Source organism: Sebastes umbrosus, chromosome 8, assembly GCF_015220745.1.
Source record: "Sebastes umbrosus isolate fSebUmb1 chromosome 8, fSebUmb1.pri, whole genome shotgun sequence".
Lineage (NCBI taxonomy): Eukaryota > Metazoa > Chordata > Actinopteri > Perciformes > Sebastidae > Sebastes > Sebastes umbrosus.
Genome location: NC_051276.1, coordinates 6,421,836 through 6,447,404, shown reverse-complemented (window position 1 = coordinate 6,447,404; position 25,569 = coordinate 6,421,836). Strand labels below are relative to the sequence as shown.

The 25,569-nt window shown below is 39.3% G+C and overlaps 2 protein-coding genes across 6 annotated transcripts; both read left to right on the top strand.

The window, feature by feature from the left end:
- The first annotated feature begins 895 nt into the window (after nucleotides 1-895).
- Nucleotides 896-20,853, top strand: lifra (LIF receptor subunit alpha a). Of its 2 annotated transcripts, XM_037777099.1 has the most exons (19): nucleotides 896-1,075; nucleotides 2,638-2,741; nucleotides 7,653-7,855; nucleotides 8,108-8,250; nucleotides 9,230-9,383; nucleotides 9,672-9,947; nucleotides 10,176-10,302; nucleotides 11,421-11,557; nucleotides 11,679-11,821; nucleotides 12,116-12,269; nucleotides 12,885-12,949; nucleotides 13,276-13,513; nucleotides 14,364-14,549; nucleotides 14,737-14,838; nucleotides 14,958-15,104; nucleotides 15,248-15,385; nucleotides 15,573-15,666; nucleotides 16,569-16,635; nucleotides 16,830-20,853. In XM_037777099.1, the coding sequence occupies exons 3-19, from the start codon at nucleotides 7,762-7,764 to the stop codon at nucleotides 17,523-17,525; spliced, it is 2,961 nt and encodes a 986-aa protein (XP_037633027.1). In that variant the 5' UTR covers nucleotides 896-1,075; nucleotides 2,638-2,741; nucleotides 7,653-7,761; the 3' UTR covers nucleotides 17,526-20,853. The 2 variants fall into 2 exon arrangements, with proteins under 2 accessions (XP_037633027.1, XP_037633026.1); XM_037777098.1 differs by lacking the exon at nucleotides 2,638-2,741.
- A 716-nt stretch (nucleotides 20,854-21,569) lies between these two features.
- Nucleotides 21,570-25,569, top strand: LOC119492575 (ribonuclease E-like). 4 transcript variants are annotated; one of them, XM_037777106.1, is made up of 5 exons: nucleotides 21,570-21,875; nucleotides 23,257-24,469; nucleotides 24,614-24,750; nucleotides 24,964-25,128; nucleotides 25,282-25,569. In XM_037777106.1, the coding sequence occupies exons 1-2, from the start codon at nucleotides 21,776-21,778 to the stop codon at nucleotides 23,739-23,741; spliced, it is 585 nt and encodes a 194-aa protein (XP_037633034.1). In that variant the 5' UTR covers nucleotides 21,570-21,775; the 3' UTR covers nucleotides 23,742-24,469; nucleotides 24,614-24,750; nucleotides 24,964-25,128; nucleotides 25,282-25,569. The 4 variants fall into 4 exon arrangements, with proteins under 4 accessions (XP_037633034.1, XP_037633033.1, XP_037633035.1 ...); XM_037777105.1 differs by having other exon boundaries at nucleotides 24,611-24,750; XM_037777107.1 differs by having other exon boundaries at nucleotides 23,257-24,750; nucleotides 24,969-25,128.

Below are 25,569 nucleotides of genomic sequence, written 5' to 3'. Positions count from 1 at the left end.
GTAGTACATTTGCTTTTGGATTTCATTTCCTTATTTATCATTCAATTCAATGTCTTTTATTTTAAATAGTTCTTAGTCTCAGCCTGTTTTTGAGCTGCTGTGACGTGAATTTCCAGACAGGGATCATAAAGGCTTATCTTAGTTTATCTGTTGTCTAAATGAACAACTAAGAACAATTAAACTGTCATTATGCAACGACAAAAGGGAAAAAAACGAATTTGGTTTCATGTAGGCCTAAATGATAAAAGTGGAACATAATAGGCTACGTTACTTTTAACATCCGTATTAATATGTGATAATGATTTGAACCACCAATCACCAATTATCGATTCCGTAATTCTTTGGCTGAGACAAATTCGTCACTGTTGTGTAATTAATAAAGCATCACAATAAATATGACAACAGTTCGCATACATACCGAATATGTTGAGTTTGCGACAGTTTAATTTAAAGACAATTTTCTTTTTTCCAATGTCTTCATTATTGCTTCTCCAATAAGCTTTCTTTTTTAACTTCAACTCGCACGGTGCATTTGGGTACCACAATAAAGTCCTGCAAACTGTGGGTGTGTAATGTTATGGCATGGAAATGTGTACATCACATGTTAAAAATCATTGCAGTTGTTCCTTCTATCTTCACTCTGAAATGAGCATCCCTCCATTTATTTTCACATCACTCTAGCTGCCAAATCTGGTATTGGAATCCAAAAAATCGGCTCCAGCAGAGTCCTGACAGAGGTCTGGACGGTCTGGACGGGTGTCGTAAACACGGTTGTAGTGGGTATCATCCCATTTTTCCTGTATGACCTTAACGCAGCACGACAACGCCCTCTCCCCAGTGATAAACAGTTTACTTGAAGCTCATTGGACGGCGCAGGTGTCAATCAAACGCCTGGCTCGTTTCATTCCAGTAATCCCAACCTCCTACTGGATTCACTGGGAAGAGTACACAGCACGGTTAGAGACAAGCACGGGAGAGACCAGCACGGGGCAGGGCTTTTAAAAAACTGGATTATTGGATATATTTAGCCGATATTTTTTAACAGTACTGACAAGGATTCCTTGCTACATCAGAGGTAATGTTGGTGTTATGTATGAACTTATAATAACCGTTTAACGTTAGTTCGTAGATGGCAGCTAAGGTTAGCTGTTGCTAACGTTACTGTAGCTAAGGTTAGCGGTTAGCAGTGTTGTTCCCAAACAGCAGTGGCCTCTCCTGCCTGTGTGTGTGTGTGTGTGGTGGGTGCTGGCTGTTAGGTGAATATAAAATAACATTTAACTCAGCTTGCCCAATTTAAGTACACTGTGTCACTTAATTAAATGTTGTTAAAAATTATAGCTAACTAAATGTATAAAGTGTAATCACCGTCTGTTGGTTGTTTATGATGAGACTTTCGTTAACGGTACCCATCATCATGCTGCTCAGTGGCTAATGATGCTAATGATGCAGACCGTCCTGTGAGGATGCAGTGAGGGATACCTGCTGTATTAGACACTTTTTACTGGTGGAGCCGAATCAGAAAATATATATTACACATGAACATCTTAGAAGAGTTGAGTGAGCACATGGTTATTATTATTATTATTTGTGTGTAGTTGGGACCCTATATGTGCGATATGACAGTATGATCATGTGTATATGTCGTCATCATGGTTGTTTTATTCACAGATCGAAGATAAGACAGTCCTATCAACTAATCTTTTATGATAATTTCTTAATGTATTTATTACCAATCAATGTGCTACAGTATGGATCATAGGCTGTTTGCTATCTCTCCCTTGATCTCAAAAAGATAACTACACTATATTGTACACAAATATATAAATATGGTCTGCTCTGTATGCACAGAAGAGTTGTTTTTCTTGCTGTAAGAAAAATGGTATGTTCTCTCACAGAAAACTGGGTGGGGAAATTATCTCTTAAAAACAAGATTACAACATGTAGTACCATACCTTACTCAGTAGGTGGCTACATTTACAGGTAACAGTGAATACTAATTATTATAATATTTGTATGATACCTTTTTAGAACTGTAACACTTTAAAAAATAAACAAATGGAAATGCAGAAAATTAATCAAAAGGAGACAGCAATCATTCCTTCACAGGTGTTACAGTGATATTGTCTGCAGCTACACAGGGGAGACAATTGATGTCTGTTGATAACAGTTACATGCATTTACAAAGATGTCTAACAGATCTATATTAGTACAGTTAGTTTATTATTAGTCTTCCCTTTCCGTTTTTCATCAATAACGAACAAGAGTTGTTTGTAATTTATTGTGTTCATAGATCTGCTGTAGTCCAATATGAGGGTGAATTGTAAAAACAATTCTGTCATCCAAGTCTTTCTCAATACTAGAGAAACTGAACATTAGTCACCATAACAAACGGTGATTAAAAGGCGCCTACTTGTACCTGGCAGAACAATAGCTGCCCTGTTGGTGTGTTTTTTTTGTTACCAGTCACACTTGTGTCTGTGCTAAAAAAAGATCAAACTGTTTTTTATATTTATCTCAGGATTTGACTGGTATGCTTTTGACTCTCAATGTGTGTGTTTAATTATCTTAAGACAGTAATTTAGAAGCAAAAATCTAGTAACTAAGTGACTTTTTTACTCACTTCCTGTTGCTTCCAAGATTTACATTCATGAAGGATGAGGGAAAGGGAAGGAAGGAAACGTTGTTTGGTTGACGTCCAAAAGCTACACACACACAGGACTCAATGTCCCGTCTCCACTGAGGTCAGAGCATCAGCATTTGACACAAACACATCCGTTTACTCTCCCCATTTTTCAGTTAATCTCACTTGCATCCGGTCTTCCTCTCGTCCCACTCGGAGGTCAAACATAATTAGCAGCAACTTTAGCTCATGTTTCAAAATGTCACCACGCTTACATGGTACACTAGAGGCACTGTGTGCTTATTTCTTTGGTCCTGGTGGTCATCTAATGACAGCGTTGCTGGGTGTAGGCCGAGAACAGACACACAGAGTTTGGCTTCAGCTGTCATCCCACACAACTTTAGTAAAGAAAATAGTATTCAAGGTTTTGTTCTTTGTTTTAAAATGTGGTTGTGATAGTAAGGCGCTTAAAGGTTGGTGGCTGTGCACTGTACAAATGGATAAAGATTAAAAAAAAAACGCTTAGACCATAACTACTACTGCCTGTGGCAAAATACACATGGAAAACTCTACACTGCACTCTGTATAAAATGTTTCATCACAATTTGATGTCTATTTATAGAGGGATGAAACCTGTCTAAGCTTGTTGTAGTGTTTTCCGTGAGTAGTTTCTCTTTCCAAGCTGTGGTAGTTTGGAGTAATTTTGGCTGCGGCTCCAATTCATTTTTATTTTTGTCCTGGTTTTGGCTCTAGTGGGGATAGCATTCCACTTTATACTTAACTTTAGGATGTCTTTTAGACTGACACTGGTGTTGAAATAGTTGATAGGTTGACTAAATGTTAATAGGTGACTTTTTCTCAAAAATATCAATAGATTAATTGATTATTAACTATTAATTCTAGGGCAACATTAGCTGAAACACAAAATAAGCCATTTATTATTGGAAGAAAAGTGCACCAGCCAACACACACACACATACTCACTCAAAGCAAACCTGCATAATTTTGCACATACCAGTAACTTGCACAATCCCTGAATTAATATTCGAAACGGGTATGTTGTGTGACATGTCCTGACTGAGTTTGTTCAGTATTTTACCACCGTCTTGTGTTTATAGCTACTGTGGACACAGTGGGGACAAATGAGGCCTTTTGCATGGAACAAATTTGGGTTCCGAGAACGGATTGCATCACAGGGTGGTCAGTCCTGCGCAGTATATAGTGTGCGAGTATACTTGGACATTTTCCACGGCTTACTCCAAAAGGCTGCCTTGCACAGCTGAATAGTCAAGCAGAACAGTGGCAAAGTCCAGTGTGGAGAGAGGACGTGTTTTTTAGGTGAGTCTTTTCTTTCCTAAAATAGGACTGCTGCAGGCATACGGATGAGGTTTAGGCTTGGTTTTGAAGTAATGGCAATATCCTTGTGGTTTTTGTAGTTTGCGGTCACATTTATTACTGCTGCAAAGACAAGGACCAGAGCCCAGCAGAGAAGTATTGATTTGTGTGTTGCTGTGCATTTGTAGCTATCAGTTTCTCGGTTAGATTTCCCAGAATCTATGGCTCTTTTTCCCGCTTCCCATCAGTGCACTTTTTTTTTTTTTTTTTCCAGGGCTCAGATGGTCATCTGATATATTGGAGGTTGTAAAATGTTTCAGCTTGGTGCTGAAGTTGGAAAAATCTTTAGGACTCTTAACATATGACTGCTCTTTTCATGTGGGGACCCACTAGACCTGCAACAGGCTCAGAAGCCATTTTGGTTCAGGCACAGATGTGTGAAACATTGACTCCAAACAGCTGTATTTATGTTGAGCCATGCCTCTGAATTTCTTCTGGAGGTGATGCTTTTTAAAGCCAGGAACACACTAGAAGACTTTTAAAATCCCAGCCAACCAATGGAAAAACTCAGCAGCACATTTGGGTTAGCCTAAAGCACAAGTGTTCAGATTTCTTTATTAACCAAGTCAAACTAACTTTACAGAAATAGGCTAGTTGCTGCAGTATTTACATAGTATTAGTAGCAGCAGCAGACCTCCAGCTGTTACACTGCCATAAAAAACGCACTGTAAAATCAATTATTGTGGATTTCCAGACAAACAACTGGATGGATGTGACCTGAAAGTTCATCCCCGTCTAAATATGTGTTCTTTTAAAACCATATGTGAAACCACTTTAGGAGCCAGCAGTAAAATCACATTCCAGATTTGAAACTCCTCTCTTATTCCTGCTGCTGCTACATCGTCTAAAAGGAAAGAAAATGTCATAGCGTACCAAATAAATGATTGTCAAGATGTTCTGTATAGATTCCTTTAGACTCCATGATAGTAATCAGGCTGGGTTCTGTCATTTAACGGCTCAATTTACTGGTGTTTTTTTGTGTCTTTTTGTTTACTTGTTTATAATACTTTTCGTTTTCAAAAGCCACTTTGAATATTTTTTATCTAACCTACACACATTTTTTTTATTATTTCCAGTATCCTTTTGTTTTTGTCATCGCATTTTATCCCTGTATTTGCATTCTGTCGGTCACCATCCAAGTCTATATAAAAATGAAACTAAACTAACTGGTGATGTGGAATGACCTGTTGAGCAGTTGGTTAGATAAGCAGGCTAAAAAAACAAAGTGTTTCTGTCCTGTAGCAGCTTGTTTTGCTCACTGCATTGCGAAAGGAAAACAAGTGCGTATCATCCACCATGTTTTTGGAAAAAAAATATTGTAAGGCTGTCAGGATTTGAGAGCAGGGTTGTGTTTTATTCTTGCATCATAATTAGTTACCACTTTTAGATGATGAATAGATAGCTTTCGGCATGTTTTTTCTTTTTTTTTTAAATCAATCTCTTATCTCTGTTTTTACTATTGGCAGACACTGATGAGTTATGACACCAGATGCAGAAAAAACACGTGTCTTCATTTGTTGCATAAGGTTTGCACTGGTCATATTATAAATCAAATGAAATACCCAGCTAAGATTTTATCAGGGTCACAACTGTACTGTCTGACGGTTTCAATGCAAACTCTATGGTTGTCTTGCTGGTTTCAGGTTAAGGTGGGACTCTTTAGTTCAGTTATCCAGAACGGGCTTTGCTTGTGTGTTTGTGTCTGTGTGCTTTGCTTGTCCAGGTCATGTCGTTACAGTTATGGGCTTGGCTGTACTTGAGAGCATTGTTTTACCATGCTACCAAGCTGTTTGAGGGCTGTCTCAGCCTGTCTTAAGGGAAACCAGATAAACTGCACTGCAGCTTCTTGGTGACAGTTAATCACACAATAACTGAGCATTACACAAACAAAGGTGCACGTGCAGGCTCATCAAGGCCAAGGCTCATAACACAATTATTGCAACGTCTCTGTTTGTGCTTTTATCAGGCATTTTGATCTTGTCTTTCTATTTGTAGAGAGAACAACAGTCCCATAAATTACAGGCTAGGCCTTGACCTTACATTGTCCTCCTAGATGTTTTTGCAGGTAAGGCGGCAGTAGGCAGAATGTTTTTGGCGTCTTTGGACAAAAGTTCCATAATAACTTTTCAGCATATTGTAATTCAAATGCTCTGAGAGATAACTAGACTTCTGCACATCATCATGGCTCTGTTTTCAGGCTTTAAAAAATATAGCCTGTGACGGGAGACTTTGGCCAATCACAGGTAATTTCAGAAAGAGAGCATTCCTATTGGCCGTTCATTCAACGGAGGCAGCTGTCAATCACTCGCAAACTCCAATCAAACGGTCAAACAAGGCATCGCTGATCAAATATGAATCAAACCTCTGTCATATTTGATCAGCGCTGCCTAGTTTGACCGTTTGAACAGAGTTCACGAGTGTTTTGACAGCTGCTCAGAGATGGCAAGGCTCCAGCTCGACTCTGATTTTTTGTTTTCCTCCGGTCTGTGTAATCTTGCAGATGCCATTAGGAGCATTGGAGGACACAGAGGCAAATTTTTTTTTTTCAGATGACCTGTCTCACGCACTACTGTCAGGATAAAGTGAACGTTTTATAAAATTAACATTTTTTTAAATCAGATTTGCTCCATTTATTACCCACTTCTGCTTTAACCAAATTCTTTTCAGTGTGGCAATCTGAAACACCTTTTGTCTTGTCCTAGTGCCTTTGTATCCTCTTTATTACGTTAGTGTTGCGGTATTACTGTATTGAATTGCCACAATGTGGCTTCTAAATCATACAATTACTAATGTGGTTTTGTTGAATCTATCCTTACGCAATTATTGCATTGCAAGCATTTGACCATATTCTTAAATAGGCCTGCAACTAATGATTATTTTCATTTGTAGATTAATCTGCTGATTATTTTTGTGGTTAGTAGTGAACAGCCAGCCACAGCTGGTGAGCATGTTATGGAGCTGCAGCTTTCTTTGGAAGGAGTTGTGTTGACAGTATAAGTTAATACACTGTGACCTGAACTCCATTGTTTAACCAGCTGCTGGATGAATATTTCCTTGGAAAAATAGTTCCATATACTGTAGTTGTACATGTATCTTCATTGCTTCCAGCTGCCTTTTAAATAGGTTTGTTTGTATCTGTGGGTCTGGCATGCATACATGTGTAGTACATATAAAAGCTCCTATGTATTATTTTTCTTTGGCGAGTTACTATTCATTCCTGTAGTAACTTTTCTCTTGCTTGCAAGTGTAAATGTGCTGCAACGTGTAAGGCAATTTTATTTGTATAGCACCTGTTGATCACAGAGGCAATTCCAAGTGCTTTACATAAGGCATCATGCATGATGATCGGTGACGGGAGCAAACTGGCCAAACCCAGAGACATTTTATGAAATTACTGTGTGCATGCAGACAGAACATTCCATGAATAAGGACATAATGTTTGTTTGACTCAACTCTACAGTTTCACAACAGCTGCCCTCAGCACCACTTTCATATAGTAGTATAAAAAAGTACAGTGTTTACAGTCTTCAGGAGGACAGGAGTTTTGCATCTTCGGTGTTACTTTTCTTTTTTGTTATGTTTGTGTTTTACCAGATCTCTATCTTTTTTTTCTCTCTTCTGCTGTCTTTTCCCATAGGGCACCCTGTGTCTTTGTATTGCCTCTTAAATGTGTGGCATGGTGTTGCTGTAGTGGACAGGACCACCACCGTAGGATCTGCAGACAGTGACTCAGCCAGTTGATCACCATGATCAGTCCCAGCTCAAAGCCTACCTGTAGCCCTGTCTGGCTCATCTGTGTTCTCCTGGGCTTCTCGGCTGTACACACTCATGCCAAAGATGGTAAGAGCCAAACTATATTAATATATAAAATATTCATAGGCATTCTGATAAATCAATAATCTGCAATTTTCAAAGCACATGATGTTGAAAGTGTTGAATATTGATGCAATATAGCAGGTCCATATGGAAAGGTTTGCTCTTTGGTTCTCTGGGGCTGATACTAAAACCATGTTTGCTGATTTAAGCTTATGTTGAGTCTGTATACCTTGCTATTTAAATCACTTAATATTATGATCTTTTTTTTTCTTCCAGCCCTTACTGTACCCGAGCAGGTGAGCCTGTCAGCTGACATGTACGCACAGCAACTATCCATATCCTGGCTGGGAGGAGCAGCTGCAAACGGAACCTTTGACCTCATGATTTTAAGAACTGAACTCAACGAAACCGTCTTCTACGTAAGAGCATTAATTGTTTTCTTAATTTGTTCTCATGCTTCTCTCATTGTACAGCTCTGCTACAAGTTGGTTACATTCTCATGCGAAAGAAGCTATAAACCAACCTATACATTTTTTAGGGTGATGCAGATGTTGATGATAGTTGAGAGTTTAAAAGATCTGCTAATGATATACGCCACCCATAACATAAATAAACATCTTGATATGGTTCCATTATATTTGTTTTTTTTAAGCAATTGCGAATGGAAGGTACTGGGCAGAACCTTTTGCAGTTGGAAAATACACTTAAGAAACTATAGACACTCTTTCAAAACATATCTGTGGCATTTCAGTACTTCAATATCTTGTAATTTATTGTCTGACATATATGCCAGTACAGAAGTGTCTGCAAGGAGCTAATATTGGGCAATATTAATGATCGGGCTCTAAAAGGAGCTTTCAAAACCATATTTAGTTTATTTGCCTCAGCAGCACATTTATAGCTTATTTGATATAATAAGTCAGTATAATAATTGTTTATTTTCCTGCTTGAGCTATGACTGCTATCACCAACAATCATCTACTAGCTTCATGTTTACTTTACTTTACCTTACTTTGACTTTATTGTCCACCTTAGTGGACAATAAAGTCAAAATAAAGTCTTTGGCTTCTCTAGTACATACAAGATAGCTTCTCTAGTACATACAAGATAAATACAAACATGACACAGCATATCACACATTTCAAAATACTTTAGGTGTTCCCGAGTGCAGTCATTTTGCATTCAGTACCTGTATGGCATGGGGAAGAAAAGACCTCTTATATATATTCCGGCTCGCCCTCGGGGCCCTGAATCGACGGCCAGACGGAAGCAACTCAAACTCAAAAGTTCAGTGGGTCTACAGATATCTGTCTGGCCTTCCTGAGTCCCGCTCTATCAAATATTTGTCAGACATAACATATGTTCTTCCCCTCACTGTTTTCTGTGTGTTATCTGTAGGAGACGGTGTCTGTGACGGTGAATCAGGTGAGCGGACGGCACCAGTGGAACTGGACCTCAGTTGAACCTCTGGAGTGCACCTCGCTGTCTATCAAAATCCGCTCACGAGATGGACAGACAACAAGTGAATGGAGTAACACTCAGATACTTCAAGGTCAGAGGGGCAACGATTACACCCATATACATTATAGGACTCCAATGAATAGAGAAATATAGATACTGCTTTGCCTGACCTGTCAATTTAGATTGACATAATGCTTTTATTTATTCAGTTAAGGCCATTTCTAATTCAAATTCTTTCTTCTTTCTTAAGCCAAACAAATGACTTTGATTTGTACCTAAATATAGATCTCTATTCATATCCCCCTCTCCCATTTTTGTCTGTCATTTGAACATTTTAAACACTCTGCTCTCTTCTTCCTCTCTCCCTCCTTCTTTTCAGGAAGCGATTTACCCAGCAAAGAGAAATCCTCTATGTTCCCTCAGGACAGGATTGTAGCCGTGGGGTCCAACACCACCTTCTGTTGCATTGTGGCAGAGGGGAAGCAGTTTGGTAGCATCCGCTACGGCGATACAGTCATGAATACAACGCGACTAAGCAGGCGGAGTTACGCCACTACAGCGATTAATCAGGGAATGTTCTTCAGGACGGGAAACAACATCCCCTGTTACGGCGAACCGAAGTCATTGCTGACGGGAGCGGTGGTGTTTGTCGGATGTAAGATGAATTTCTGTCTGGTTAAGAACTGAAGTGTGAATGGTTGTCATATGTTAGATGGGTGAATGTGCTTGGAGTGGCAGAGAGAGGGAGTTTGCACAAAGTAGATAGGTCATTGAGACTCAGAATTTTGAACAAATCTTTGTAATTATTTATGTCTATGTAATCTTTATTTATATATGTATATGATTAAACAAGTAAGTTTCTATGTGCTGTCCCCTTCCCCAGATCCACCACTGCCCACTGATTTTGTGTGTGAGACTCGTGACTTAGTCTCAGCTGTGTGCCATTGGAACAAAGGACGCGACACAAACTTGTATGTGAAACGAGGAACACGCTACTTGCTGAACAACAGGTACCACAGTCACGCTCAATAAATTGCTTTTAAAAATAGCCAGAACTCATCTGGCTATTGTGTTGTGTTGGCCACACATGTACCCAACACACAAGGCTGTAACCTGACCTGAAACCTTGCACTGTGTCGGAAACCGTAGGGTTTGTGTGGGATAGCAGAACTGTACACAGTCTCTCATTCACAAAAAGCAAGCTTCAGATTCTAAAATACATAGAGTAGGACACAAGCTCGACTCATCCTTGATTTGGCTTAACAGTTCACAATCAGCAAAAGGATTTAATATGAGTGTTGCTCTTAATATTCATTCTAAAATCACAAATCTGCAATCACAAAATCCTGTGGTTGGTCTGCTTTGCTTTCACACCACAAACCAACCGTCTCAGCGTTGATTGGAACCAGAGACACCTTTTCAGGCAGTCTATGGCAGTGTATAGTTATGCAGTCCACCCCAGAGTCATCACCTATATCGCCACCTAAACGAACCAAGAAATGGGCAAACGCCAACCAAACAGGTTACGTGTGAAAGCACTTAAAGATATTATCACCGTTGTGGGCACATTGACAAAATCACATGTAACTGAGATCCAATACACTACAAAACAGGAAAAAGTAAAGACACAGTATGTTGTAAACTCACAGAAGAAAGTCATAATGGTCCAGGACAAAGGTGGCAGTGATCGAATAATATTTTTTTGGCCAGATTCACAGCAATTCATGGACAAGCCAGGATGTGGTATAATGTCACTTTGTTTCTGAGAAATTATCTCTGCATTATTTATGATTGGCTTTCTCTAAAAAGGGTTTTCTGCCTAGAAAAAAATCAACAAAGAGAGAGAGAGAGAGAAAGGATGACAAGAAATATAAGGCACTTAGTCTAAGTAACCACTTGCTGCTTCTGTGTGTCCATTTAACATTGATAGTGCATTGGCTGTCTGCCAGACCTTTTACAGGAATTGTCTGTAGGCTGGCTTGAAGAGAAGTTACATTATCAGTGTGTTTGGGCCTGTGTCTGCATCTGTAGTTTAGATTGAGTATCTGAAGTGGTTATATTTTGTTTTGATTTCATTTGGTTGTTTTGATTTTCTTAGCGAATCTGTTCTTTATTTTTGCTTTTGTAGGAACTGTACTCTGAGCAGCCCACAGAAATACAAGTTTGAGTGCACTGTGGCCCAGTGGGAGGGTAACTGGAGACTGGTAGCTGTGAATCCTCTCGGCCAGTACAGCCTCACTGACTCGGCTGAGCTCAGTCACAGAGGTGGGTGTTACCATATCAAAATCGATGGATGGATTTATACCAATAATTCAAAGTAGAGGTAAACATAGACATGAAATACACCCATAGTTATTTTTGTTGTTGTTCCACCCTTTCTCCTCAGTGCGTCCAGTAGCACCGGATAGCCTGATCTCTGTTGTCAATGCCTGGAATGCCACTGTGCTGTGGAAGTGGAAGTACGAAAGCTATTCCTCTCTGGCTCTTGTCTGCCAGGTAGAGCTTACCTCCCAAGGGTACAAAACAAAGGTGAGTTGTCTGTTCGTATTCTAATATATGTGTGCACTTGTCCATTTGATTGTATTTGTTCACTCTGTCTGTCTCAATGTTCTGATTTTTTTGTTCCATCTTAAATGGTTTTGTGTTTATGCAGTATGCCAGCCAGACAGATCACTTCCATTGTTCTACCACATTTCCATTACAACATGCTAATGACTTACCACATTATTTTCAACAAATGCAAGCTTGTATGGGCATGTTCTCTCCATTTGTGTGACCGTCAGTGTACCAGACAGTAATGAAGTCTTATGCATATGTGTCCAGCGTACCGTCTCTGGTGAGGGTCTGCGGATGGTGGTTCTACCAGACCTGTATCCCGATGAGGATTACAGTGTTCAAGTCCGCTGCGGTGCCCAGCAGAATTTCTGGCAGTGGGGAAACTGGAGCGAACCATATTCCTTCAAAACCAGGACTTATGGTAATAAAGGGTTTATTTGTAGTATCTCTTTATTTTAGCTGAGATTTAAGTTTTTGATAAATGGTTTAGTCTATAAAAGGGTTACAGATTAAATGAAAATGGAAAGAAAAATGCAAATCACAAGTTGTCAGAGCCCAAAATGATGTTTTCAGATAGCTTGTTTTGTCTGACCAACAGTCCAAAACCCCAAAAAACAACAAAATAAAAGCAGTAAATTCTCACATTTTAGAAGCTGGATCCAGTGAAATTAAAAAACTTGATTGAAATTATTAATTGATTATCAATTTTTGACAACAATTGCAATCGAAATTGTAATTTTCTGCAGCCCTACCATAAATGGGCATCTGTCAAGTGCGTTACCAGGATGCCCCGAGCTGTTCATGTTTAATGACTTGTTGCAAGTAATTAATGTTGCTACATGCTGACTTAATCTTAAATAATTATTACTAATTGCTCTGAAGTATAACTATATTTTCATTTTTCAAGCTCGAAAGATTTCCTATTTATTTTTAGTAATCATCTTTTTATTGCTCTGTTTTTTCAATCGAGTATTGTCACACGCAGCAGTAGTGCCATTTTCCTTTTTCAATTGTATTTTTCTTTGTCTTCTCTCAGTTCCAGATGCTCCTGATGTGTGGATGTGGATGAACAACGACTTCACTGGGCAGGTCATTTGGAAGGTATTTATTGTTTTTCATCTTTGAAATGAATTGTTTTAGATTTACAATTGACAATATGCTATTTTTACTGCAGAGAACGCAGATTTACAGCATGTTCACACAAGTCACAATCAGATGATGCAAGTGCCCGTCAGGGTTCTTCTGTGTTAGTCTTTATGCTTTGTCTCTGGCTTTCTTCCTCTTTTCTTCTTTTACTCTCTTTCTCCATTTTGACATGAAGAAGCTTGACCTGTTGTGAATATATATCATGAAATTGTAAGTAAAAGGGGATCTATAATTGCCTCTGTCTTTCTCTCTCCTCCCTTCCATCCCTTTTACTCTTTTAGCCTCTGACACGAAGACAGAGCCATGGTCTGATCACAGGTTATGAAGTAACTCTCTGGAGCCCTGAAGAAAATTTACAGCACACAAGAAACCTTTCGCCGAATACTTCTGCTGTACCAATCGACCTCACACAGCTCAAGACCCTCAGCAGTGACAACAAGGTCATGGCAACTGTCATCGCAAAGAACGTTGAGGGGGTGTCTCAACCTGCAAGTGTACTTATACCTCTACGTTTGACAGGTATGTGGAAATGGAGTGTGTTTGGGATGTTTATAGTATATAAGAAGCAAGTAAGAAGGCAAAAAGTGATTAGTTTGTTTATTCTCAGATGCACACACTAAGTTTAAATTCAGTCATATTCAGTCAGTAAAGTTTTTAGGTATTTGGAGCCACTATCTGTTTGGCTCCACAGTCATGAAACACATGTCTCATTTGAAAGCAGCAGTCACTTACAGAATACATAGGTTCCCAACCTGGGGGTCCGGACCCACACTAGGGGTCGCCAAAGCTTCAGGGAGGGTCACGAGGCCATCTTGATTTTAAGGGGTGCACGACAACTTTTTAAAAACAATATACAGTTGGCCTAAATCTCAGCATTTCTTTCATTTCTGTGAAGAAAACTAAAATTTGGATTATAATTTCAGATATAACCTTAAAAATTTGAAAAGTATGCAGTTAAAACAACCAAAGAGCTAATAGAACAATGGCCAAGTGGGATTGATTTTCAAAAATAAAAAATACATAATGCAGACAAAGAATTGTATTAAAAGTTCCTAAAAATAACAGGTAACTCATCTCTGATTCAATATTCACAGAAAATAATCTGCTGAAAATTCATCCAAATCTCTCATTATACACAAACTTCCTGCATTTAGTGCATTCACCATTTGGGTCAATTGTACAGTTTATCAGTTGTTCTGTACCGTTATTGTTATGCATTGAATTTAATATAAAATATCCATAAATGTAGTCAGGGGGTCGCCAGTTTACTCAATGATAGAAAAGGGGAAAAAGGTTGGGAACCACTGACTTACATGAATATGAAGACATGGTTTCTACATTGCTGTATACATATTTTTCTTCTTTCCAGATGTGGAACCCCATGCTGTGTCCAGGGCAGTTTATACGGACAGCGGTTTCCCTCTGTTCTGGCAGAGCGATGCCAATGCCACCTGTGCTTATGTGGTAGAATGGTATGATGCCTCCTGCAAGCGGGACTGCCCTGTAGACTGGATCAAGGTGGCTGCCGGAAACACTAACATCTCAATTGAGTCAGGTATGCCAGCCTTGGTGCCTCCCTTTTTAAAAAGACTGTGAAAAACAGTTTTCAGCATATTTGAAATGTACTGTATGGAACTACAGTCAGTACAAAGTAAAAACTCCACTATCTTTGTCCCCCCACTATTCTTGGCTATGGACAGTGTTTAGTATTTTAAAAAGTAATCAACTTTCTTTGCCCTCAGCCGACTTCCAGCCGGGTGTGAGGTACAACATTTCCCTGTACAGTAGCTCTTCAGAGGCCTCAGAGCTGCTGCAGCACTGGCAGGGATACATGCAGGAGCTGGGTAAGGATAGAACTGCATATCCTTTTTGAAGAAGCAATGACTTCAGAAATCACATTTTAAATTGCTGACTCTTTGTTCTCGTTCTGTTTTCTTTCCTCCCTCCCTTGTGGCTTCCACAGTCCCTTCCAGTTCTGTCTCTCTGTCAACTGCTCAGCAGGACTCTGATATTCTCCTTACCTGGGGAGAGATCCCGCTGGTCAACAGAAGAGGCTTCCTCCTGGGCTACAACGTGTACATCAGTAGTGGCTCCCAGCTCACGCTTCTAGGTACATGTATACAAATGCGTGCATAATTCATTTACAACATTCATCGAAATATGGTGTAGAAATGCATTTTTGTTAAACTCAAACTCATTTTTCTCCTTCTTCTCTTTCTCTCCTTCTTGCTTTTCACCCTTTCCTCTGAGCAGACAATCTGCCAGACATAGGAAGCAGGAGCTACACAGTAAAAGGTCTCCCTGAAGGCTCCTATAAATTTACTGTCAAGGCCTACACCTCAGCAGGCGAGGACACAGGCGCCACTGCCTCCATAATGCTGGAGCCATACAGTACGTGAATCTATAATTATATGTGTATCGCCACCACTATTTGAGGCTACAAAAGATGAATGTAAAATAGATGTTGTCTAAATAAATATTAACAGATAACAACAAAGTGATTTATACTCGAAAGTAAGAAAAAATAATCATCTTGCTTCAAGTGTAATATAATAATTCTATTGTCTTGTCCTGACAGCTGATTGGCTGATCCTGGAAATCTTGGCTGCCCTGGGAATCTCAACCTTATTCCTGGTCATTGTCACCTTCGTTTGCTACAAGAAGAGGAAATGGTGAGACTGTTATGCTCCTATGCTGTGTCTCTCTCCTGTTTGTGTGTGTTCTATGAATAATGTAACAAGCAGGGTCTAAAATTAAGTTTTTTTCTCACGTACCACTGTGGCAGGTCACTGAACATTTCTCCTAGCCACTCAATTGTTTTGCCTGCCACTTCTGAAATCTATGTCGAACGCTTTAGAATTGTAAACATTAGGACTGTGTATTGGCAAGAATCTGGCGATAACATACGTATCATGATACAAGGGTTACAATTCGATATATTGCGGTACTGTAAGCAAGACAATATATCGCACATTTTTTTAAATCTAATTTTAGGAAAACTGTCGTAGTATAAAAAAACACACCGCCATATGCATAAAATCTGAGCAAAAAAATGTTTACTTTTTTAAGCAATCCGAATTGTAGGATCTACATTTGCATTCATCACAGATAGTGCATATCTTTGCAAATAAAATAAAGTATTTTTGTCAGATTTGTTGTTCAGTGTCGCTTTATCAGGGAAAAATAGGGTGCATCCCGCCAGGTTTCGTAGCGCCATGCTGTGGAGAGCTTTTTTTTCTCTCCACCGTAGCTCCGGTCCAAAACATCTGAAACTCAACTGAAGCATGATGCAGCGTGCGTATGCGTAACTGTGGGAAGGCATCAAAACAGAGGAATCGATAGTCAGAGATTCCTCCGCGTACCACTAGAGAGAGCACGCGTACCACCAGTGTACCATAGATTGAGTGTACCATAGATTGAGAACCACTGATCTACCATATTAGCGAAAACCCAGTACAAGCAGCAGCTTATTCCGCACACTGTATCGAAGACAAGCCATTAGGAGGTATTATTTTCATTTGTTTAGGCTTTTTATGATAATGTATTTTAAAGTGACATTTTCCTTTGTCACCAGGGTGAAAAAGGCCTTCTATCCAGACATACCTGAGCCCAAACTGCCTGGTGATTGGTCCAGACCACAGGTACAGTATCAGTCTATTTCAATCTGACCCTCACAGCTAAATTCATCAGTGCTAATTCTAGATATAGAACTTCAATTTGACCATTCCTTATTTTTGCATTTTTTGATCATCCCTTGATAGAAGACTATGAGGCGTTTGTCTCCCGTTCCAACTGACTCAGTAAAGTGTTTAAACACTCTGTGTGTGTCTTACAGGGGCCGTTGGATGTGAAGCCATCTCCCCACAGTCTGGTCCATATGGTAGAAAGGCCTGAGTGGGATTCTAGTAAAGAAGTGCTCGTCGTCATTCCTGAAGAAGACGAGGACGAAGAAGGGCAGGGGATGGGAGACGAGCCAGTTGACACGGACGAGCCAACGTCATTACGCTACTACAACCAAGTGGTGGATGAGCGGCCCATAAGACCACGTTACCCAGACTCCTCGGATTCCTCTGCATCCTCTTTGGATTCAGCACGCACCGATGTGACGTACACGGGGATCCAGACCTCAGGATCTTCACTGGTCTTCCAGCTGGATCCACAGAGCTCTTCTGAGGGCCACCAACCCCCGGCTGATCTGTCTGTCTTTGGAAGTGGAGGAGGAGGAGGAGGTTACCGGCCCCAGATGCAATCTAGATCCCCAATCGATGACATGGACCTAGCTTCACCTGAGCCTCTCCTAGAGCCCCAGGCTGCCAGTGCTGGGGGCTACAAACCCCAGAGCTCCTGGCATTTGGACTCCCCCGTGGAGGCCGGGGAGAGTGGCGGCCTGGCACCCTCTCTCGGATCCCCCACCTCGATCGCTTCCACTCAGTTCCTCCTCCCTGATGAGGAGGAACATGCAGAGGAGAAACGACAGTCATCATCGGCAGCAACCTGGTTTTCCAACCTGCTGTCGTCCACAAAACCATGATATCATATATCTCTCACTACTAGCAGCCAGGCCGGGGGGGTTTAACATAAAACTATCAGATTCATTAGGGGTTACCAGTGTCATGCATCAAACAAGCCTAACACATATGGTCTTCTAGGTAAATATCCCCACTGATGTAGCACTACATTACTACAGTTGCACTCTGACAGCAGGTTAATAATGCTATTTAAGATGTTTACTCCAAACATACAGAAATATAGCTTCTCTGTCATGCAAATATCATAGATCAAAATCTGTATATTTCTACATCAAAACATTTCTATTCTAACGACAAATCTCTTAAAAAGATTTTCAACCTTATTTATTGCACCCCCCTGGCAACCCCCGCTGGCTGTTACGTCCCCTCACTGCCTTTTCTGTGACTCCCTATAATGGGCATTTAGCGACGGCATATCCTGTATTTCCGTTGAGTGCATCCAGTTTTTAGCTTGATGTTTTTTTTATTTTTAGTGATGTGAACTTTACTACACTACAGAAGAAAACTGAAAGCAAGAAGGTTTCAAACCAAATGATGGAACAATATAAGTAAAGGCCATTTTTGGAAGAACACTACAAAAGAACAGTTTCAATAGAAGGTAGCTAAGTAGACAGAAAAGCTCTGTTTACACTATCCACGTCTTCTGCTGGTCCGCCATCTGGATAATCTTGCCTGTTTTTATGACAGCCGATGAGCTACTGTAAGGAAAAGAGGCATTTGGCTGTAAATACAAATGATTTTAAAGGTATGTAAAGATGGCACTCTCCTGGATCAATACCGAGGTAGCTTCTATCCTTACAGACATGATCTATTTTTCACAAATTACTGTCTGAACAGTGAGATGTTAATTGAAAGATGCACTTGTGAATGAGAACAGTGTTTATTTTACACAGATACAGGAGTGGTGCTGTCTGTTAAGGTCTGGAATTGTGTGGGTGATGAACCCCGTGGATATATACACTAATATAAGCTAGAACATGAATACAAACTGATGTAATTTAATGAGCGAACACACTATTCTGTTACTTTTGGGTGCTTTTGTTGTTGTTTTGTCTTCCGAAACCAGTAGAGGTTTTTGTGCAGTATTTCTTTTTTTTTCTTGTTAAGAAATGCATTACACAGTCAGGCCAGTGTTCCTTTTTTTTTTTAAATGTGTCATGCATTATCCTCAAGTTGATGATTGGTATTGAACAAATTATGAGAATTAACTAGGATGGGTGATTACAGTGTTCAAATTGCCTTGATAAATGTAATGCTTCCAGTCATTTGCACCATATCACATTTCACACACCGCCTTGCTCCTAAATGTTTATGTATAATGAAAAAGAATATCTCGCGAGTTCAGAACTAATCAGAGATGTATTTTATTGGACATCCAGATTCCACTGGCACTGAGCGTAACTATCAAAGGATTACCAATTTAATCAATTTTAGTTACATTTCTTTGGTTACATTGTAATTGCCCTCTCAGTATATTTGTGTGGTTGTGAAGAATTATTTTTTTCTCCGGTCATTTTAATTTTTAAGCTCAGAGAGATGGCCGATAATCCGTTTGATGTCCATTTGCTGTGCCTGGAAGTTGGTTTATTTGTGAAATTAGTCACAAATGTGACTATTTAACTTTTAATTGCAAATTTGTCCTGGAGCCTGAAAAAGGGACCACAGGTAAAGCATATATTGGGAAATTATAGAGAATTTCCAGAAATGCTATCACTTAGCTTATTTTTATTTATTTTTTTACAGAAATATGTGGAAATGACCTTGTGAATATTGGTTGCTTGACAGCACTTTGGTATCTCCATTATGGTGTCAAACACAGGCCACTAATTGCCCAAGTAGTCTCCACATACTCCATTTGCTCTCAACTCGTGTACGGTGTGGGTGTTAAGGATGCACCATTGGCTACGCTTCCCAAAAGCATCATTATGCAAAGATTATCCTCTGACATTCTATTATTAATCATTATTCTATTATTAATGTTTATTTTATCATATTTTTCAGAGCCAGGCCCTTGCTCGCCTGTGTGGCAGCCTGTGGTCTGTTGTTTCTCAGTGCCTCCAGCCAACAAGCTTTAAGTAAAACTACTGTGACATGAATGATGACTTACACTAAAATGGACGGCTTCACTGATGAACTGATGACAGGCAGGGCAGTCTTATTTGACTACTGAGAAAAATGTATCGCCTCTTTCTCTTTGTCTTGTAACACTGATCTGAATTTTAAGAGAAATGGTTGAAAGAATTAGTCAAAAGCTTCAAATTAAGTTGCATCGTGAGATCGGTGATCACTTCAAGGCAGAGGTAAAGGGCGGATATAGTTTTGAGTATTTAAACGGGGCTGCCGATTGTTTTCCTTTGAAGCCTGCTTTCTCAAACAAGCATGGCTTTGGAGACTAACCTATGAACGCTATGTGTTACATGCTTTTATGTTGATTTGGATCAACAAACTGGCACCTTTTTATTTTTCTCTAAATCTTTGTTTTTATACAAATGTACATAATTTTCTTTCATTTGTTTCCTTCTTACAATACAAAATTATATTCCCTATACGACAACAAGCAGTTGGTGTTGACTAACCAGCTCTCTTGAGAGAATAAAGGCAAATGTTTGTGTTATAATGTCAACACCAGATATATAGTCCTATGAAATGTAGATGCATCACACTTTGACTGTATTTGTTGTGTGCTGCTTAAACACGTGGAAACCTTTTAAAGCGTGTCTGAAAAATTATGTAAACTGAATTAAAATTGTGACCCTGTCTTCTTATAATAGTTTAGCTTGCTTTGCATTCCCATCTTATCACTACAGTGTCGCTTTGCCAGACACATTGTAAGTAGGACTAGAGTACTCACCATGCAGACTCATACATGGCAACTGCTGACATGCAATTTCCCCTTACCTTTTTCCATTGTCCTTCCACATTTTTGATTGAAGTCTGTGTTTACTCTGTAGAACATTAAGATTTTGATACAGCAGGGTACACTTGCTGCCTTACACATCTTCATCTCTGGCCTTGGATGTTTTTGCAAATAAATGCATGTTGTATGAACTATTACTATAAAAACAGTGGCTCATAAATCTGTTAAACTCCATGTTTATGTTACCCTATAGCTTTAAAACACTAACACTGACTAATGTGCACGACAACATGACTGAAGTATTGTGCACATTTCTGAAAATGCTTTAAATTTCATAATATTTTGCAGAATATTTTACTATTGATTGAATGACAGTGAAGTGCTCCTGAGTGAATACATGAATGTTAACACTAATAATACAAATTGAAACGCTACTTGTTTAAATGCAATAAAGTTATTTGTCTGGCCAAATGTCAGTTTGTCAGTGTTTTCTTTTCCACTCCTGCACAGACATTTAAATATCTGTCTGTTGTTGCCATTCGCCAGAATCAATGTGCTCAACATTACTGACAAGTGAATTTTTCAGTCCAATAAATATAAGTTATTCTTTGCTTTCGTTCCCTAATCAGTGAAGGGTGTATGAGGGGTGGAGGTAACAAATATTAAATGATAAAAATGGAGGTGATGAAAACGCATGTGAATTGAAAAATTGAGCTGTAAAAATAGATGTGAATTGAAAAATGGAGTAATAAATTATCAAGTGATTTGATTAATTTAAAGCCGATTTGGTCAGATTTAGATTCAACATTTAGATTTAGATTTAAATGGCTTGATATAAGTAAATTATCCCAAACTACAATATTAATATTGCAGATTATATAGTAAAACTGCTTTTCTGCAAAAAAAAACTCTTCTCTCAGAGGCAAAAATATACATTACCTTAAATATTACGCAATACACAGCACTCCAAATTAATATACAACCACACCAAATATTAATATAGCCTATACCGCATCCGACGTTCAAAGAGGAAGTGTGATTTTTAGATTTACATAAAGTACGAATGTCACAAATAAAGAAAAGAAATATATTTTTGTGTCATAATAATAGGTACACATAAAAAGAAAATAAGAAGAACAAGGTACAGTTTATGAAATCCCCCGTGCGTCAGTAAAGGTAATGGGAACGTAATGACGTAGGACCGAGGTACCAGTATAAAAGAGCTGTCAATCATTCCATCTCCCCTTTTGCATCCGAGTTTGACATCAGACGCTGCTGCAAAACCTGAACGCTGGAAAGCTGAATTGTTGGAGAACGAGAAACATCTGTTGTAGATTACCTTTGGACTAGTGGATAATCACCATTAAGTTACCGGAGAAGAAAACAACTGGAGAAATGTCTTTCAGCCGGCCGAGGTCACCGACCCGTGAGGAGCTCCACGGTGAGGAGCAGCTGCTGCTTGGAGCCGCCGGTGTGTCACACAACGACCACGGAAGTAAGACAACTTCTACGTTTGCTGTTTTTCTTCCTCCAAAGTCATTAATTAATCTATCTAAAACACTTACTTAATTTAATATATTTTATTGAGTTTAAAGCTACAGAATGAAGTGGGCCTTATTGGATTAAACACATTTAATGAGAACAGCCACCTAGCAGCTACACCACGTGTTCTCCGGGTAAAATCATGATTTCATGTTGGGAATCTATTGAATTTCCCGCCACATGTACAGAAGCTATTAATGTCTCTATTAACAATAATGTAGTGATTTGAAAACAGTCCTTTTTGTTTTAGGGGAACAATTCTTGCAAATTTGGCGTTGAAATATAACCAAACAAAATGGCGACTTGCCTAATTTTCGAAAAATGCCAAAAAATAACATTTTCTTCAGCACCATCACCATGGAGACAGTGACGTTATTACGAGCTGACGTCAGCACGCGTCAGAGCGTGCAGGACGTAACGTTACAAATGTAAACAAATATGGCGGCTTCCTACAAGTGGAGAGCTGAGTTTGCTTGATTTAATTGTTTAAGCTTATACATATATACATACATACATACCTGCATATACACACAAATATATATATATATATATACATACATACATACCTGCATATACACACAAATACATATATATACATACATACATACCTGCATATACACACATATATATATATATATATATATACATACATACATACATACCTGCATATACACACAAATACATATATATACATACATACATACCTGCATATACACATATATATATATATATATATACATACATACATACCTGCATATACACACAAATACATATATATACATACATACATACCTGCATATACACACATATATATATATATACATACATACATACATACCTGCATATACACACAAATACATATATACATACATACCTGCATATACACACAAATATATATATATATATATATATACATAAATACATACATACATACATACATACATACATACAGTACATAAACATACATACTGTACATATCTTACATACTTATTTTTATTTTTTATTATTTTTTTATGTTCATGAATCTTCATCATGAATGCATAAAGAGAACTGTATGTGTAGTAACGTTGCCCGGCTGCATGTGTGTAATGTGCATAATGACACATGCAGTCCTACACTCCTCAAACTGGCCTTATCTCAGCATTATACACAGTTCATTGCAAACCATAGGAAGTAATGAAGACGGCAACATCTTCTAGGATAATATAAACAATTCATACAGTGCCATGGAAAATAATTTCTGCCACCAAACTCCCTCAAAACCACCTGTTCATTCCAACGTCATACAGTGTTTTTAACAATATTAATATACATGTATCTTCTTGTCCGCTCAGGTGGCTCCTCTCAGAACTCAGACGGCGTCGCTGAACGTGCTGAGGTGCTCCCGCAGCTGATCCGACCCAACAACCTCCGCCTCTACATCGTCTCTGATGATGAGGCGCCTGAGGTTGAAGAAGGTGAGTATATCCCCCCTCTTTCTTCTGATGATGATGAGGATGATGAGGATGTGAGTGTCTTTCAGTTTGAAGACGGTGAGGTCTACCCACTCTCTGATGACGAGGACAAGGACGAAGAGACCCTGGACGACTCTGGCTACGACACCACGGGCGACGAGGACGCTGATGATGGGGATGACGTCGGACTTCGCTCTCCTGTCATCCAGGAGTCCACACAGCAGCGCTTCAGGCAGGCCAGGCGACGAGTGCTTCCTCCTGTTCCCACTGGTTCCCCCGTCGCTGTTCCTGTTGGTGTTCCCGCTGGTCCTCCGGTCCACCTCCATCCTCCTTTTGGGATTCGGTTGCTGTTCCTCAGAGACTGATTGTCAGGCACCTGCAGGTGCCTGTTCAGCATTAGCAGCCTGTGGAGCAGCATCAGTAAATTATTGAAGATCAACTGAGAAGATTCTGTCTTTGTGGTCAAGGCAGCTTCTTCACAGCACCCTCACTTTCTCACGAGGTGATGGGAGCAAAACGTCATGGAGGGACGAAACTCTCAAGAGTCATTCCCCTCAACTTCTGGCCTCAGCTCCTCCACAGAGAGGAGCAGCGAAGAGAGCTGGCAGCAGGTAAGTGCTAAGAGGCCAATGAGGTTTTGTGAGTAGACCTCAGAGAGGCAGAAAGCTCTGGAGACCCAATTCTATCAACTTCTGGCCTCAGCTACTCCACAAAGAGGAGCAGTGATGACAACTGCAAGCAAGTTACTGCTCCTATTATCACCTTTTAACAATTCAATGATTATCTTACTCACTCTTTTGTTTTTGAATTGTTCTGCTTTTTACTGAAGCAGACAAAGGTAAGGCATTAATAACAAAATTAACAATTTTCTTCTGCACTTATTTTTATCAGCTATTTAATGATTTGGTTCTCTGTTGTTGTTTGATGTTGTGCTTCAATTTTAGTAGATGGCTATATCTGATAAGGTATGGTAATAATTAATAATATTAACAAGTATTTTAACAAGTCTTCTATGTGTTAATGATTATTTATCATACTCAGTGTGTTGTTCTTTGAGTTTTTTACATACTGTAGAAAACTGAACCAGACAGAGGTAAGGCAATAATTAATAAAAACATTTTTTTATCAGTTATTTAATATTTTTAATGATTATTTATATTGTTCACAATGTTGTACTTCAATGTTTTTTAATCAGGTAGCTGTCTTTTTCTACTTTTTCCTGCCATACATCCAGCAGTTTCCTTGACGACAAAGAAGTTCGTCCTCCCAACCAGATGAGAAGGATGGCCGACCACAAGACGAGCTGGAGAGCGATGGTCACCTGTGATTTAGTCAACAAACTAAGTCCTTACTAAGACTACAAGACTAGCAAAGGTGACATAAAGTTGTTATAAGCTAAAGTTGACATAATTTAACAGGCTATTTTTTTTGTATATATAAATCTGTGTCAATACAGATCAAAGTTAATTTATTTAGAGATTATTGAGTCTGCAGGAGAAATGTGGAAGAACATCATGATGTCTGTCAACCCAAAGGAGGAAGTATAGTGATGAAAAAAATAAATTAGACTTGTTTTTGATTTCATAGGGCAGGACTCTTCCTGTGTCTTTGGCATTCCTGGAGCATCTGAGAGTGGATGTGGATCAGCCGATGATCTCAGGACACCCGAGCACCACAACAGTCCACTGAACACACTGAACCACTCTCGGCACCCTGCTTGCTTCCAGACCCCGAACATTATCTGAAGAGCCAGTGAGTCTCTCTCTCTCTCTGTCGGTCTGTCTCTCTGTCCCCCGCCCCCTATCAATTCAATTCAATCCAAAGGGGCTTATTGGCATGGGAAACATACGTCAACATTACCAAAGCAACTGTGAACTAAAAACAAAAACCTTGTCCTCTCTCTAGGTTACATGGTGGAGAGGAGGTGGTGCTGAGGCTCTATCTGTTTGGCGACACCTGGAAGCTGCTTGAAATCCTCCTGGTTCCATTCCTCCATATATGTTCACATTATACGGATCAATTTTTGTCATATGGACTCTGTATGTCCATCCTGGAAGAGGAAGCCCTACTCTATTACTCTTTTTTTCTCTGTTAAAAGGGTTGTTTGGGAGTTTTTTCCTCATCACTATTTTTTACCACTTGACTGGTTTGGTGTTGATTTCTATAAAAGACAACATCAGACATCTAAAATGA

Excerpts from the sequence above, each read along its gene's own strand:
- lifra (XM_037777098.1), top strand. The coding sequence starts at position 7,762 with ATGATCAGTCCCAGCTCAAAGCCTACCTGTAGCCCTGTCTGGCTCATC. Across the intron at positions 7,856-8,107 it reads ACACACTCATGCCAAAGATG|CCCTTACTGTACCCGAGCAG; the intron begins GTAAGAGCCAAA and ends TTTTTCTTCCAG. Across the intron at positions 9,948-10,175 it reads AGCGGTGGTGTTTGTCGGAT|ATCCACCACTGCCCACTGAT; the intron begins GTAAGATGAATT and ends CCCCTTCCCCAG.
- LOC119492575 (XM_037777106.1), top strand. The coding sequence starts at position 21,776 with ATGTCTTTCAGCCGGCCGAGGTCACCGACCCGTGAGGAGCTCCACGGT. Across the intron at positions 21,876-23,256 it reads GTCACACAACGACCACGGAA|GTGGCTCCTCTCAGAACTCA; the intron begins GTAAGACAACTT and ends TTGTCCGCTCAG.